Genomic DNA, 15,571 nt, shown 5'->3' with positions numbered 1-15,571 from the left:
TTACTTTCACAGCACAGTATTGGATTATTCATTCATAATGTGACCATATGCAAACATTTAACTTATTTGACTGAGCTGCTATTGGTTAGTTTCTGAATGCCTCTTTTAAAAAAGAATAGTGCCTTTTAAATGCAAATGTTGAGACTGTATATAACAGCGCATTCAACTTGCTGAGCCCGTATATAACAGTCCATTCAGGTTGGCAACTGTGGTCTCAGTTTTCCACCGTGGAGTGTTTCCCAGGCCCCTGGCGGTACTCAAAAGTCCCAGCCTTTCCTACTGCCAATTAAGGCCACACACCTATGAGTCACAGTGCTACAAATGCGCCACCAGAGAGACCATTCAGTCAGTCTCTGAGCATAATTACAGCCTGAAAGTTTCATGTGACACATTGGCCGGTTATTACGGCTATTTAGAAAGCGATCGCAGCCAATGGGACGGACACAAATCGAGCGTTTCACGCAATCTCCAGAACCTGGCTGGTTTTCCATTCTTCTGGACCAGGATACATCTCCTCCGACATCTCATCAGGTGAAAGCCAGTTGGACACTTTTCATCCTGAGGGACAAATGGAGGTGGACTAAAACTGATCATATCATAGAGTGCACTATACCTCAGGTTGAGCACATCTGCTTCAACTATTGGAGAAGGTAAGTGTTCTTATTTGGGGAACTGCAGGGGCAGTTTGGAATATGGAACTGAATGCCATAAAAATTATTTCTCCCAATAATGAAATTAAAAATCATTGCATAATGGTGGAGGGGCAAGATGGAAATGAGGAGAGGATATAAAGTCTGTAAACTGGTGGTTTAAATCCTGGTGGGCAACTCTTACCAACATAAAAAGGCCTATTGCAAAGGGCAGTACAGAAGGTGCGAGGAGTCGCATGTCCTAAATCTAAAATGTCCAGAGCAGAACCTGGACTAATCAGCATTCTTTACAAAAGTCTTCTGGTTGAATTGCAAGCGTGTGTGTAGGTATTTTTTTTTCCCGTTGAATTTTCTGATAAATGCCATCCATTGTGGCTTTGCTGCGGTCCAGTCTGTCACCATGGCTGGTTTGAGAGAGTCCAGAAAACGCAAGTGGCTGTTCTTCAGGGTGTGCGTCACCGTGATTCCTCTTGTTGTCCTTTACAGTCTGGGTAGGTACTCACCAGTATTTACTGGCACCACCAGTATTTCCTCAATGAATGACAGGCTTCTTTTAACTACACTGGTACCTGTTTACTGTGAATTAACTGCGTTGGCGATGGTGTCGTTTGCAGCTGTGAGAAAAAAACACGAGAAAACAGTAGATAAAAGAGAAGTTCTTGTATCAACAGGTGAGTCAAGGGAATGATGGGGTGCAAACGTAGTTTTTTATTGTCTTTTCCTTACAGTTGTGCGAACCCAAACTGAAAGGACTTCTTTCAGACACCGTACAGTATGAATGTAACTTCCGGCAAATGTTGCTACCGTATAAACGCTGGTCATAATGATCTCTATTTTAATTTCGTATTCTGCATTTATAAAGGAAAAAATATTTAGATTTCAATGCCTAAAACCTTGTCTTTATACTAACATTTGTTAAAAGTGTTGGTTGCTGCTTTAACCAGATTGTTTGCCTTTTGCCTAGAGATTCCTGTCGAATATATTGATCCTGCTGCCATAGATCTCACTTCTTTAGTCAACAAGTTACTCAACACAACACAAATGGGTAAGTTGTAAGATGGTAACCGATGACTCAAAAGTTAAATGAACCAGTAATAGAACCGTTAGCCTTTTTAAATACACTTTAAGGCATGTATACATTGGATGGTATTGAACGGAATGGAACGATTTTTGAAAATGATTTTCCAGAGGAAACTATTACAAATTTTCACCAGTAACACACAGCATTTTACGTCACACTTAAAATTAATTTCCGTAAAATCAGTACTGTTGTGAATACTGTCGGTTAGGTATTGAAATAAGATTATTTTAACTACATGTTATTTCCCATAATGCTTTCTGCGCCCCTGCCCCTTCTGCAGGTTCCCAGCAACTTTTCTCCTTGCTGAGTGTCACCTCTCACAGCTCTCTGGCTCTCCACAAGCTCACCATACTCGTCTACAACAGTACGTTCCTCTCCGAGTTGGCAGCTCCTCTCCACGGGCCCTGGTTGTATTTCCAGAAAGTTCTCACCCATTTCATAGACACAGTGATGAGGCCACGTTCTGTCTTTTGCTTTCTCTGCGATGTAACTTGAGGACCGTTTTTAAGTTTCAAATTCCAGGACTATTGAGACCACCCTGTTTCCACTGAGGTACTGCTACTGTCTGAGCAACAAGTCGAGCGATTTGACAGGTGAGACAGCAGACAACAGTGATGAACTTTACAAACACCACGGTAAAACGTGCTCAGATGCCATGATACACAACTTGCTATGTGATTTTTGTGACACCCTTTTACTGGATACCAGACCACTATGGAGAAGCCTTTAAAGAAAGAAGACTAACACAATGCACTGAGCACCAAAATTCTCCAAACTCACTGAAGGCGCCGGATTATTTTGCCAGGAGATACTTGGAAACAACCTCTTGCGAAAGACAGGACTAGATGATAAAATATATTGGCAAAGATAACAGGAGGTGCAATAATATTAGTCTGTCTTTGGTCTCGGATTAGATTTCACCGCCATACTTCTGGACGTCATGGGAAACTCCACGAGCTACCTTCACGAAATTTTCAAATCCAGCTCCATCTTGTCAGGTGAGCAGACGCTTGTCAAGGTAGATCAGTGTTGTGCCTTTTGTGAACGGCAATTTCAATTTTCATCCCACAGAAGCAAAGAAAGCAATAGGCTTTTGACTGTTTCCACGAAACAAAACAGTTTATAGCAGATAAAACATGGTCTTGGATGGGTTGTCTCCCACATAGCTCCTGTCACAAGTGTGTCTTTGTTTAGTGAGTCAGCGCAACGACTCGGACTGCATATATATCTGTGTGATGGCTGGGAAAACTGGTGAGTAGCGTGCTTCCGGACGCAGCGCCGAACACATCGTATTCCAGTTCAAACATTGCGCTTGTCAACAAGACGGCAGGTAGTGATCATCGGCATCCGATCAAAGTCCTCGTCCTGCTGTAGTCCCCTCGATCATAGTACCTAGGCTTAGATGTTCCAAAAAAACTACCCAGCTCTATAAATAGGTAAATCATTGTGACTCGCATAGTGTATAAACCTAATAGAGAAAACAATTTGCTATTATTAGGACAATATTGTCCTGATAGTTGGATGCTTCACTGCGTGAGAATAGTCCCCTCCTACAGCATTGTGGTTTTCCTATGAGCCGCCTCCTCCTTTGCGTTCAGACAGAGAGCTGCTGCCACTTTGGGAGACGGAATCCGCCAAGCCCCTTTTCAATCAGACCATCACGGCCAGTGTTCACAGAGGTAATTCGGATCCAGTAAGGCACACGGATTATACCTCCTCCATGCGTGATGGGTGTTCCATGGCATCTCGCCTCGCTGTTGCTCACCCTGAGAAGATGTTATTGGGTTTGCGCTGCATTTTGTCAACGCTGGAGTTAGGAAAGGACACAGAGCAGAGTGTGTGGTGGGTACTGATAGTCTGTCCGTCTTCCTTTTGCAAGGCAATGCCACACTCCCACAGCTGGCAATAGGTAAGCATGTCCACCCTGCTCTACCGCAGTTCATTTAGTGTGCTTGTTTCTATTTAGTGAAATATAGGGATGAAAAGTAACCCTCTTGTGGAGAAGAGACTGACAGATACTGATCTGATCCTGGCAGAGTGATGTGAACACAGGTCAACATCATATTAATAACGGCGACAAAAATTACTTTATATAGAGCACTCTTCTCACCAGAGACAAACAGAACAATTGGGTCGAGATGACCATAATAAAAACAGAATAAAAAGCAGTGATCATGGACAGTTAGCTGAGGAGAGGAAAACAAAAGCTCGGTCTCTGTCCACCCATCTTGGGCAAACTGTTTTCTCCTAGGGTCGTACTGGAATTAGTAATTTCCCAGATATAATTAATTTATCCTTTGCCTCAGGTACGAAGGTTAGCACAAATGTCTAGAGAATGAGAAATGTTATGCAGCAGGTGCCCAGGAGAAGTTTTAAGAGGTGCTGCTGTACAGATTGTACTGACATATTTAAAAGCACAGAATACCTATGCTTACTTTGCTATTTTGTTGAAATAAAACACATGCATGTATCAGAAGTAAACCTGTACAGTGCTGTAGCTTGGCTGCATTTTATGACATTTTACTCTGTACTAACACTATGTTTACTGCTATGAAGCTCATATTCTTACAAAGTACATTTAGACTGGAAAAACTTCCCAAAGCACTGAAAGTTCGTTTGGTTAGAAGTAGCAAATGCAACTAACATTTGTGTTCATGTATAATGTGAAAGCCTTTGGGCAGGTAATTCATTGAGTAACAGTTTGTAAAGCATCTAAGGAATGTGTCCTGATGATATCTTGTACAAAAAAGAGTGGTACCGTCTGCCGACGAGTTCTAGTACCTCCTGGCTGCCCAAACCCAGCGTGGTGGAGACCACCAGGGTCCCTCCAACATCTGGATCCAATCCGGCAGACAGTACAACATCCCGCCCTTCCACCACTGGTAAGTCACCGCAGTCCATATCAAACCATCTTATGAACAAGGTGTCTGTGAGATCACAGCTCTAGTGCTGCGATGAGGAACATTTACTAGCACTTTCCGCACCTCTGACTCCAAAACACGTGGGTTTCTGATCCATTTCTTACTTTCTAAATCGGTTGTTTGTCTTGTTCGTGTCCACTTTTCATTCCTAGAACGCGGAACAGTGGGCTCCTCTTCCACAGCATCGCGCACAGTGAGCCTCGCCGCCTCTGCAGAGAGCATCCTCAAGGACGCAGGTGAACTGACACCACCGTTTGTCCCTCTTTGCTACTCACCAGTGGGGTTCCAATTTTTCCTGCTTCCCTATGTTGGCGAGCAAAGTGCCTTTCTGACACCCAGGATCGATGACATTATTTATATTGGATGAAATCCTGGAAAGCGAACAGTTTGAAGACGGGCCAGCAGGTGGCGCAGTGGTCAGAGCTACTGCTTTCAGCCGAGAAAGTTACAGGTTCACATCCCTCAGTCTCGTTTAATGCTCTTCATTAAGGTACTGACCCTCATTTGCTCCTGGAAAAATTATCAGGTGTGTAAAATGAATAAATTGCTACATGTTGCTCAAAATTGTTAATTGCTTCGGCAAGAATTGTCAGCTAAATAAATGAATGTAAATATAAAAGCTCAGTGCTGTTAAGTGCTCTGAAGAGATAGGTGGTTATTGCTCATAAAACTGGATTTGGGTCCAAGGATTTTGGAGTTACAGGAGACGGCCTGAGGTCGTATCTCGGGGCAAAGTATTGACTTGAATGGCTTTCGAAGTTTGACACGACTCAACGGGTCACTCAGCCGGGGGCCCAGCATGGGAAGGTCGATAATTACATTTCTGCTTGTGCTGTTGTGCCGTATTTGATCTGCCGTTGGGTCAGGGTTTTCATTCAACTGTGGACAAAGCAAAGAGCCAAATGGCGCAGACCGATAGTATCCATGGAGACGTGTTCGGCCGTCCAGACACCGCTTTCAAAGCATAGGTCAGTAAAGGTTAAAAGTAAATTAAGCTTGTGTATTTTCTATTCATCATTTTCTATGGGATAATAGACGGTGTTTGTTATTTGAGGGACTCCAGCCGACGGTCACAAGGTCAGCAAGTGCGCTCTTACAGGTGGGAGGAAGTGAGTAGCGGCTGGATGGGTTGATCTCTGAACTCGGGCACTTTGAACGACACTATGTGGCGGTTGCAAAACGGAGGGGACGGAGGTTCTATCATCAAGTATGAGTGACAGATGCTGAGACGCTACCGTGCAATTTACATTTCTCATAATACAGGCGGCGCATTAGCGGAACATTATTGCGGAAAAATGAGTGCCATTTGCAAAGTGATAAACATCAGGGGAAATTTTATACATGAAATATAGCAATGGTTGAATAACTTCATTTTTTAGTAAAAAAAAAAAAATAAAAATTCTGTCTCATTGTGTACTCGCTTAACTTCAAGTAGCTCGATTTCTGCTGATCCCCTAAACCTAACCTTAACCCCAAGGGAACTGGTTGTACTGGGGGGAATCACAGAGTCTGGGCTCAAAACACACAATAAAACCTGTACGGTTTTCACAGCGGTAACTGAATAATAGCACAATAAGCCCTGGAATCTCGAACCCGGTCACTTTTCCATTCATCCAGAACTCAGGTGGCACTAGATGGCAGCAGCTCACCGCTGCACCTACCACCTCTACCACCTCTCCTTGTAACACCTCCTGAAATAAGGACTCAGGAGGTTTGTGTGAGGAGAAGCCCAACTCCAATGAGCACCTTGTTCGCTTTTTAAATGGAACATTGACTATGGATTTCAGTTCATTCACCAGCTACCTGTGAATTAAAAGTTGGGGTTTCACATTTCTCCATCAGCTTACATTTATTTACTTAGAAGACACTTTTTTCCCCAAAGCAACTTCCAATGAACTCTATGTAGTGTTACCAGCCCACACACCTTATTCACCACAGTGACTTACACTACTAGATACACTACTTACAATAGGTCACTCATCCACACATCAGTGGAACACACACACTGTCTCTATCACTCACACACTATGGCGGGGAACCTGAACAGCATGTCTTTGGACTGTGGGAGGAAACCAGAGCACCCAGAGGAAACCTCCACAGACATGGGGAGAGCATGCAAACTCCACACAGACTGAACAGGGATCGAACCCATCTCCTCTCACACTACAGAGGTGTTGTGAGACAGCAGCACTACTTGCTTGCCACCATGCCCCCCCTCTTCTTGCTCTCTCTAACAATGAGTGTTTTATCCTTCAATAACTTCTGCATTCACCTGCTGCTGAATGTTATTGCTGTTACCAGAATCAATATGCACTGAGACTCCCTTATATATTCAAAAAACATAAATCTAGGGGCAGCAGGGGGTGCGGCAGTTAGAGCTGCCACCTCCTGCTGCAGTACTCTTGAGCAAGGTATTTACCCTCATTTACCTGAGTAAAAATTACCCCACTGTATAAATATATTAATCATCCTAAGCGGTTTTGGAGAAAAGCCTCAGTTGAATAAATCTGAATATTAAGTTCTTTTCCTTGCAAAGGGAACCAGAAGTCAGGACAGTAAAAATAATAAAATAAACAAAAATGCAGAAGAACGATTCAGATGAAATCATTTGGAGCCTTATCACAAATCACTGTCATTAGCTTTTCTGAAGCATTTGTCTTTAAACAAGAGTTAAGACTCTCAACATTTAGAATTCTGTAGTTTCATAAATGTCTTAGTCAAGGGTACAAGAGCTGGACCTCCTGGGAATAAACAGGAACAACGAGCAGGTGTTCGTTTTCCCTCCCAGAAATCATCCTGAAGACTTATTTGTGTAACACACACACACACACACATGCACATGCACAAGTGCACACACGCACACACACACTTCTCTCATGGGGGAGGCATTGGTAGTGTATTTGGCCTGTGCCTGCTCTTTCGTGGTTTGAGTCCTGCTTGGGGTGCCTTGCAACAGAATGGCGTCCTGTCCTGGGTGTGTCCCCTTCAGCCCCCCGCCCTGCGTTGCCGGGTTAGGCTCCGGTTCACCGCAACCCCTCTCGGGACAAGCAGTTTCAGACAGTGTGTGTGTGTGTGTGTGTGTGTGTGTGTTCTCTCATGTGAGTGTCTTGCAGGTGTGCTGAAAGTCACGCAGCCCATCCATGCGTTTTCACACCTCTCCACACTAAGCAAATTCCATTTCCAGGGAAAGTCGGCGTAATTCGGCTGGTGTCGCGATGGTTAACGTTACCATATATTTTCTGCTCCATGTCAAACCTGGAGGTGTGTTTTAATGCCACTTACGCCCCAGACTCCCAACAGGCTGTCCGTGGAAGAGGCTTGTGTTTGCGGGAACAGGGGCCGAAATCGCACGACCCACCGCAGCCACGGCCACCGGTGCCTTGAGCACCACCATCAGCGAGCCCAAGCTACAGCCCTGCGTACTGGAGCTCTGCAAGTTCTTCTCCCAGTGCCTTTGTCGGGGCTACGCCAAGGCTGGCACGGTGAGGTAGGCCATGCCCCGTCGCCTAGGCAACGTCTTGACGACAGATGTGACAGATGTGTTCTGCGCTGAACCTGTGTTAATGAGCTGCCTGCTCCTGCCACTGGTCAGGAAAGAAAATGAAATGACTGTTTGACTGGGACCTGTCAGAAGACACGACAATACAGGGTTCGAGAAAATGGAAAAAAAAAAAATTAGAAATTACAGACAGACTTTAATAATGCAAAATAAAAATCAATATAAGACTATCTTGGAAATAGAAGCAACATTTTCAAGAGAAATGGTGCCGCTGTCAATCATTTACAGAAACGGCGTTTCCGACGAGGGCAAACAGATGTACGGTTCACACACATCAACGGAGAGCAATCATGATCTGTGCGTGTGTGTGTGTGCGCGTGTGTGCAGGTGAAGTGTTTTTCTGTGTGTTTCAGCTACTGTGTTGACAACCACCCGTGGTATGTGCAGTACACTTCAGAGGTTTGCAGAAGGGTGAAGAGAGTCTCCTTTTCGAAAAGTAAGTGCGGCGTGACTAATTTTAGCAACGCTTAGTCGGCAGCGCTAACTGAATTTTAAAAGAGTTTCAGGCGCAAAAGCTTTTCCGTGTAAAACGACGACATCCGGGAAGCGGCGGGAAGAGGAGCAAACGCGCCTTCGGGATGAGTGAAGGGCTCTTTCTTTCTCGACTTGACAGGACTCAGTGTGTGGAAGCGTACCGTGACTCTCGTCCCTGTAAAAATTGCTCTTTAGTCTCGAAATAGTCATCTAAACACAAGTGGGCCTAAGCAACCAGACTCAGGTACGTGTCCAAGGGTTCCGTGTCCTCTGCAGGGTTCTGACCATTTCTCTTCAAGTCTCCATAGACTCGAAGTCTATCTTTTCACACGTATGTATGGGGCAGCTGGCACTATAGTGGTTAGATGTGCTGTTTTTGGACCCAAGGGTCACAGGTTCGATTCCCATCTCCAGCTGTAGTACCCTTGAGCAAAGTACTTACCCTACAAACTACCCAGCTATATAAATGGGTGAATAACCGTAAGTAGCTCAACATTATCAGGGACAACTAGATGTGTAGTGGTCAGAGCTACTGCCTTTGGACCCAAAGGTTGCAGGTTTGATCCCCGCCTCTGGCTGTAGTACCTCTGAACGATGTACTTATAAACTGCTCCCGTAGAATTTACCAGCTGTATAAATGAGTCAATAATTCTAGGTACACTAACAATCGAAGGAGCTTTGGAGAAGAAGCATCAGCTAAATGAACAAATATAAGTGGCTTTAAAGAAAAGTGTCAGCTAAATAGATAAATTAATAACCCAACTGATGAGTAAATTATTAATATGAACTGAGCTGTTCTCGTTGATAACTAGAATTTGATGGAAAAATTATTTAAAAAAAATGCTTTTGATGGTTTAGGGATCTGATTGACATCTCACATTAATTATAGGTGTGATCTTCAGGTGTAACATGAAACTGACGGCATGGTTATTTCCCTTTCCCCTTTAATTTCGACTTCAATAACACCTGATCTCCGATGAGGTATAAAAGCGAAAGATTCCACTTTCTTAATGACATTCTTGAAAAGGAAACGATTAGCTGTGGGTGGCGTGACCTCGCTGGTCACACCGGGGTCCATCGGGGGCCACAGCTGTCGCACAGAGCCGTTCTCATTAAAAACGACGCCAGTCATACCTGCGGCACAGAAGCGTCTCACTAAAATAGAGAGGAAAGGGGTGTGTGGGGTCATTAGAGATCATTGTGAAGCCCGGCATTTCCGTGCATTAGGCTTACAGTCATCAAACAGGGATCAAACTCGAGACGCGAAGGTCACCTTCTGGATGCCGTCTCTCCTAGATTAAAGGTTTCTGCCTGGTTTTCCTTCACGGAGCCTAATTGGCTCTTGTGAGTCCTGCATATCACATGAAAAGCTTAAAAAGACGCATAGTGCATGAAAATATTTTCATTCTCTTTTCAGCTGTGCAACTTTACACTTTGTGCCGTCGAGCCAAAGCAGGAGTGAATAAACAGACAAGCGCCTCTTTCTTTCATTCACAGTCACAATCCCCATCTCTTCTGGAGCGCTACTGTCCTCATTATTTATTGCATACAAACCAGATTATTTTACCATTCCATACATGCTATGGGTCAGCAATTGTAACTAAAAGACCCAGGTTTGAATCCCACCTCCTGCTGTGAAACCCTTGATCTAGGTACATACCCTGAATTGATGCAGTAAAAACTACCCAGCTGTATAAATGGGGGGAAAACGAAGTAACTTAGTACTGAAAGCTGGAGAAAACATCAGCTAACAGTTACTAGTAACTGATGGAGCTGAAATTTACCGCACCAAATAAATGTAAGTACTAGTGATTAAAGAAGTAATTACAGAGTGAACCAGCAGAGTCCCCACCGGACCTGAGCTTTTGGCTCCATAGGTTTTCCTTTAATGATGCTTCCACCAACAGGAGGGCAATGCGATCTCCTAAAGACACAGTACTTTGAAGATGGGACTTGCTAACCGCCTCCTGTCATTACACCGCTCCTCTGCCTTCGGTTCAGTTGCTCTTGCTTTCTGTCTGCAGTAACAAGCAATTTTTCCTCCTATTATTGTCGATAAGCAAAGCTATTTTAAATCACTTGCACGTAAACTTGCACTTTCTCTTTGTTTGTCTAGTTCTGTTTCAAATGTAATTTTTCCACAGTAGATTTTTTTTAAACAGTAATAAAGGATGTCTTGTGTATTCTAAGTTTAGAATATGTATTTAACACAGAATAAATACACATACTAACTTATACATGCCAGCAGGGCCTTGATAAAGGAAATTTATCTTGGGCTTACAGTTGTTCATATGAATTGCAGTCACGGCTGAACATTATGGAATTAAGGACTGTGTCCCCTCAACGGCAGAGTGGCTCTGAAAATTTTTTTATTTCTTTTAAATAAATTTCAGCCTGATTATGAGCATTGTCGATTTTCTCCAAACAGGTCTGAAACAGAAGTGTCTGGCCGGAATGTGTGCAAAGCCGTGAGCAGGAGCACAGACCACCCAGAAACCTCGTTTGAACGCAGAGTCTGAACTCCAGCTCTGAAAAACACCAACAACCAAGAAACAAGAAGTAATGACACATTTCCCTTTGACCTCATACATCAACTATGTACCATATGTTCACTCAATCAAGTAAACCAAAATACATGTATACTAACGTAAACGAAGACATTTTTTAGAAACCAAAATCCCTTGCACCTCTATCACGAACTAGTAGGTATGGACATATTGAATAAAAAGAAAAGTACCTATTTAAATATTGTGTACAGAACCAAAGCTGCCTGGCTGACCTGTATATAGCAATGTCTAAGTCAAATAAATTCAACTGTTTTGGCGAAGTTTCGGTAAATTTTACAATAAAGACAACTCATTATGAAACCAGAAAAATTTAATTATTGGACTCATGGATTATTTGACGTGTGCGTTCAACCTTGCTGGAAAATGCAGTGTCTGTAGAAATGTGCTTTAGATCCTGTTTAGTGGAGCGAGAGATGATCGGCCTCGATGTTGACTGACGAGCTGCTGTCATTGTCGGATCAAGCAGCCCAGTGTCGGTTGCAGTTACAATGAGGGCTGGTCCACCTACTATTGGAAAATGGACAAAGCTCAACTATTTCTACATTTGTACCCCTCTGAAGAGTAATCCTGTAACCCGCCAGCATTAATGCCACCAAGTTGGGGGAACGTGGGCAGCCCTGGGGCTGCAGAAAATGGACTAGGTAAGGTGAGCTGTGGTTTGGGGTCAAAGGAAGACACCTCTAGGCCAAGCTCCTTTGTGGCTCCTTCCGTGACTCTCCTCGGGTACCCTTGGTGTTGATTACAGAGTGTGGGGTACGAGGCTCTTCTCTTGCTCCCACAGTAGTGTGGGGGGCCCTTGTTCCATTAAGACTTAATAACCAACCACTGTCCACCATCTATTGGCTCATTGTTGACCTCAGCCACAAACAACCTGCATCTGAGAGCATCTGAAGACCCACCTGTCACTTAGCTCACTTATAAAAGCTGTTGCCCAAGGCGGGACGTCTCGACCTCTGAGCAGACATGCAAACATACAGGTTGTCACAGCTTGCTGGTAAGCGATTTTATTTACTATTTTCTTATTGTTTCTGCACGTAAATAACCGCATTACCTCAACGCATTTGATTTATGTGAAACATAAAACTAATGCAGTCACCTGACTCTCAATGATCTTTTGTTACCCTTTTTCAGTGTTTTACTTCTGTCTGTGTGCCCTTTAAGGACACCTTAAGAATTAAACGCGATGGATTGTGCACTACTGTGGGACAGCCACTTATAAAATATGGTGTCTTTTTCTGTATGTAGTTTATCTTAAACAAATCCTTCACTTCCAAAGTGTCCGGTTAAGTGGTTTCAGATAGTGATACTACAGATGTTAGGGACACTAATGAGGAGTGACCTCTAGAAGTAGCAAGGTTTTGTCAGTAACTTAACTAGGGTCAAAGTCCCTCCCACCAAAAATGACGTTACTGTTCCATTACCGGTAGAGTTCCGAGAATAAGAGAGAGATTTAGCTCCTAAATACCTCTTTTTCATGGTTCCAACCTGAGTACTGAGGATAAATGACACCTAAAAAACCAGTTTTTCACTCCAATGGCGCTTTGAGCTGTGTTGCCTGGCCCTGAGGGCTGCAGTGCACCATGGGAAGTCCGAGTAGGTCTGATCCCGATCTCTGCACCAGGTGGGCAAAGGGGGTCCTCATTACTTGGGGAACGCAGGAAAAAGATGGCATTTCAGCACTAAAATGCAGCCTAATGAGGGGATGGAGAATTGCAGAACTACAGGAGGGGTCATGTCCATGCACAAGGGTGAAAAATATATGGAAGAATTTAAACTTTTAGAGTTTTCATTAATAAAACGCCTAATGTAAAATACATATGCATATTATTTGTGAGCATATTTCATGGCTGTAAAAATGCCTACACTCTCTGACAAAGAAGTATAGTTGAACATCAGCATTCCATTCCACTGCCAGTGTTCAGTGGTTATCAGTCATCTTACTTGTCGTCTTTAATATTTCCGAATATTTCAATGTAACATTGCGAAAGTTAATACGATTTGTCCTTCTGAAAAATAATGCGAAAGGAAATTTATTCTACCCTGTTTATTCTCAACAGACAGTTGCATGCTAACGGCAAGGACCTCTTTCTCTGCTTCCAGAAATAAAGACCATGCTGCTCACATCCTTCTTAATGCTGTCATTCCTGCAAAGTGGTAAGTGCCAGTTCATCAGGGAGCAAAAAATGACACTTCCTGAAACAGGGAAAAGAGAAAAGTACAGAGAATAGTTCCACCATCATCATTTTCTATCCGACCATCAGAGCGGGGCTTAGATCTCACTAGAATTCCGACAACGTCTCAATGTCTCAATGTCTCAGTTAAGGGAAAATGAGCCCACAGGCTCATACATTCACTCAAATATGACTGACACTGACAAGACAGAGCCTATATAGTATAAAATCTATTTTTAATGACAAAACAGATAAGTGGACCTGTTCTTGTGATTCTGTAATGTGAGACAGCTGAAATGAGAAGATGAAGGCATTAAAGTGGAGTCTGGATTAAAGCCAGTGTGGACTCACTGATCATTAATCATGCTTTTCTCCAGCTATTTCTAGCAACTCCACCTTCCGCCCAGAGACAGGCGACTCGCCCACAGCGCTGCTTCTGATTGGTGAGCACTGCATCTATGCAAAACAGAATTTGTGCAACCGTGACTGGGACGCCTAATACACACAATTAAACTTAACTGATGAAACGTCATGTTCTGTGACAGTATTTGGTATTCTTATGGTATTGTATGAAATGATATTCGTATATCTTTTAATTTAATTTATAAATATTTTACGCCTTGGAAAGCAATGATGTCATACATATTTTCCGATATAATTTTCGGCATCTGTTCAAAGAAAAAATTACACTTCATGGCAGAGACTCAGGCTGGGATTTGGGACCTGTATTTTACACCTGCAGTAGGAACTGAAGACCCTGTTACCACTAGCTTCATCTATCTTTATTCCTCGCTCCTTCCACAGACTGCCTAGGGAGGCGTTTCACCTGGCTGCAGACAGTCTTCGATAACTTCCCATCCGTATTTAGTTTTGCCACGAAGCTGCGCTGTGCCACAGAGCTTTGCCCTCGTGACCTAGAGGACTACGGCTGCACATGCCGGTTCCGTGAGAGCGGGCAGCCTATCGACGACATGGACAAGTAAGACCAGTAGGGGATGAAACTGCTCGTGATTATCAATCTGCACATCATGTGCAGTAAATGGAAGGTCTTACAGGACAGGTTACAGGTTCACTGTGGAGATCTTCATGCTGAAACACTGCAGCTCCTAATGAGACAAACCTAACAGTCTTGCTACTGATACTAACCATAATCCCACTGCAAATCCTAAAACTACTGATATGAATTTCCCATAAAGTCCTTCTTTTTCAATATACCAATTTTTACCTCAACTACTTTGATGATCCTGAGCCCCCCCCCCCCACTTTGCAGCTGCTGTTTCCACCACAGACGGTGCTACAGGGCCGCAGCCACCTGGGGCTGCAGGCCAGAACCAGAGACGACTGTGTACAATGCCACCTGCGGGGAGAGGAACAGTACTTGCGGTAATGCGCCAGCGACCAGCTCTTCAGCTAGTGTGCCTGTAACCACTTGAATGGAGGAGAGTCTGCAGTCTTAAGATATAAGAGTATCATCTTTATTTGGCCAGTTTTAGATGAAAAATCAACAGATAAGTTCTGAAAAGCTATCTATAAGCACGTTGTATTAATGAGGGTGAATTATCCGTTTTGGATTGCTTTGATTTACAGATGTGATTGACATCTGCAAGCGAGAGCTGTGCCTCTGTGACCAAGTAGCCCTTGACTGCATGGCCTATGCTCCCTACAACCCTGCCATGAGACACGTGGATCCTACTGCATGTCTGCGAGGAGCTGCAACAGGTAGCTGTGCAAAAAACACCTGTGCAAGAAAATTAAAAAAAAAAAAAAAAAAAACAGCTGACACTGTAGTGTAGTGATAAATACCACAGACCTGTAACTTACATACTGCCAGTCCCAATGGAAACTGTGGCTGTTCTTTAAAGGAAGATTCCGGAATTATTATGGTCAATCGAACAGCGGTTTCAATAGGTAAACTACACTGGAAATAAATGAACGAGTTACATAACAGCCTCCACGCATAGTTTACCAACATCGAGAGGCTGAAACCAACTTCGAGAAATGGTTAAGACCAACAGCAAACGTCTTCAATCTGTTGTGGCAGACCTATTTCATTTATTATTTATTATAACCCCAGGGGTGAAATTAAAATGACTAGAAAGCATTTTTAGAAATGTCTGTGTCCTCACCATAATTATTTGTAATAATAAG

General features: G+C 43.4%; 1 protein-coding gene across 1 annotated transcript; it reads left to right on the top strand.

Moving 5' to 3' along the window:
• The first annotated feature begins 1,248 nt into the window (after window positions 1–1,248).
• On the top strand, window positions 1,249–11,157 carry hhla1 (HHLA1 neighbor of OC90). The gene is made up of 12 exons (XM_018757562.1): window positions 1,249–1,321; window positions 1,615–1,695; window positions 2,012–2,095; window positions 2,241–2,324; window positions 2,646–2,729; window positions 2,926–2,982; window positions 3,330–3,410; window positions 4,482–4,613; window positions 4,805–4,888; window positions 7,953–8,139; window positions 8,565–8,647; window positions 11,114–11,157. The coding sequence occupies exons 1-12, from the start codon at window positions 1,249–1,251 to the stop codon at window positions 11,155–11,157; spliced, it is 1,074 nt and encodes a 357-aa protein (XP_018613078.1).
• The last annotated feature ends 4,414 nt before the right edge of the window (window positions 11,158–15,571 follow it).

This window comes from Scleropages formosus, chromosome 7 (genome assembly GCF_900964775.1).
Source record: "Scleropages formosus chromosome 7, fSclFor1.1, whole genome shotgun sequence".
Classification (NCBI taxonomy): domain Eukaryota; kingdom Metazoa; phylum Chordata; class Actinopteri; order Osteoglossiformes; family Osteoglossidae; genus Scleropages; species Scleropages formosus.
Note: the sequence above shows the minus strand (reverse complement) of the source record. Positions and strands in the feature narration are given on the sequence as shown.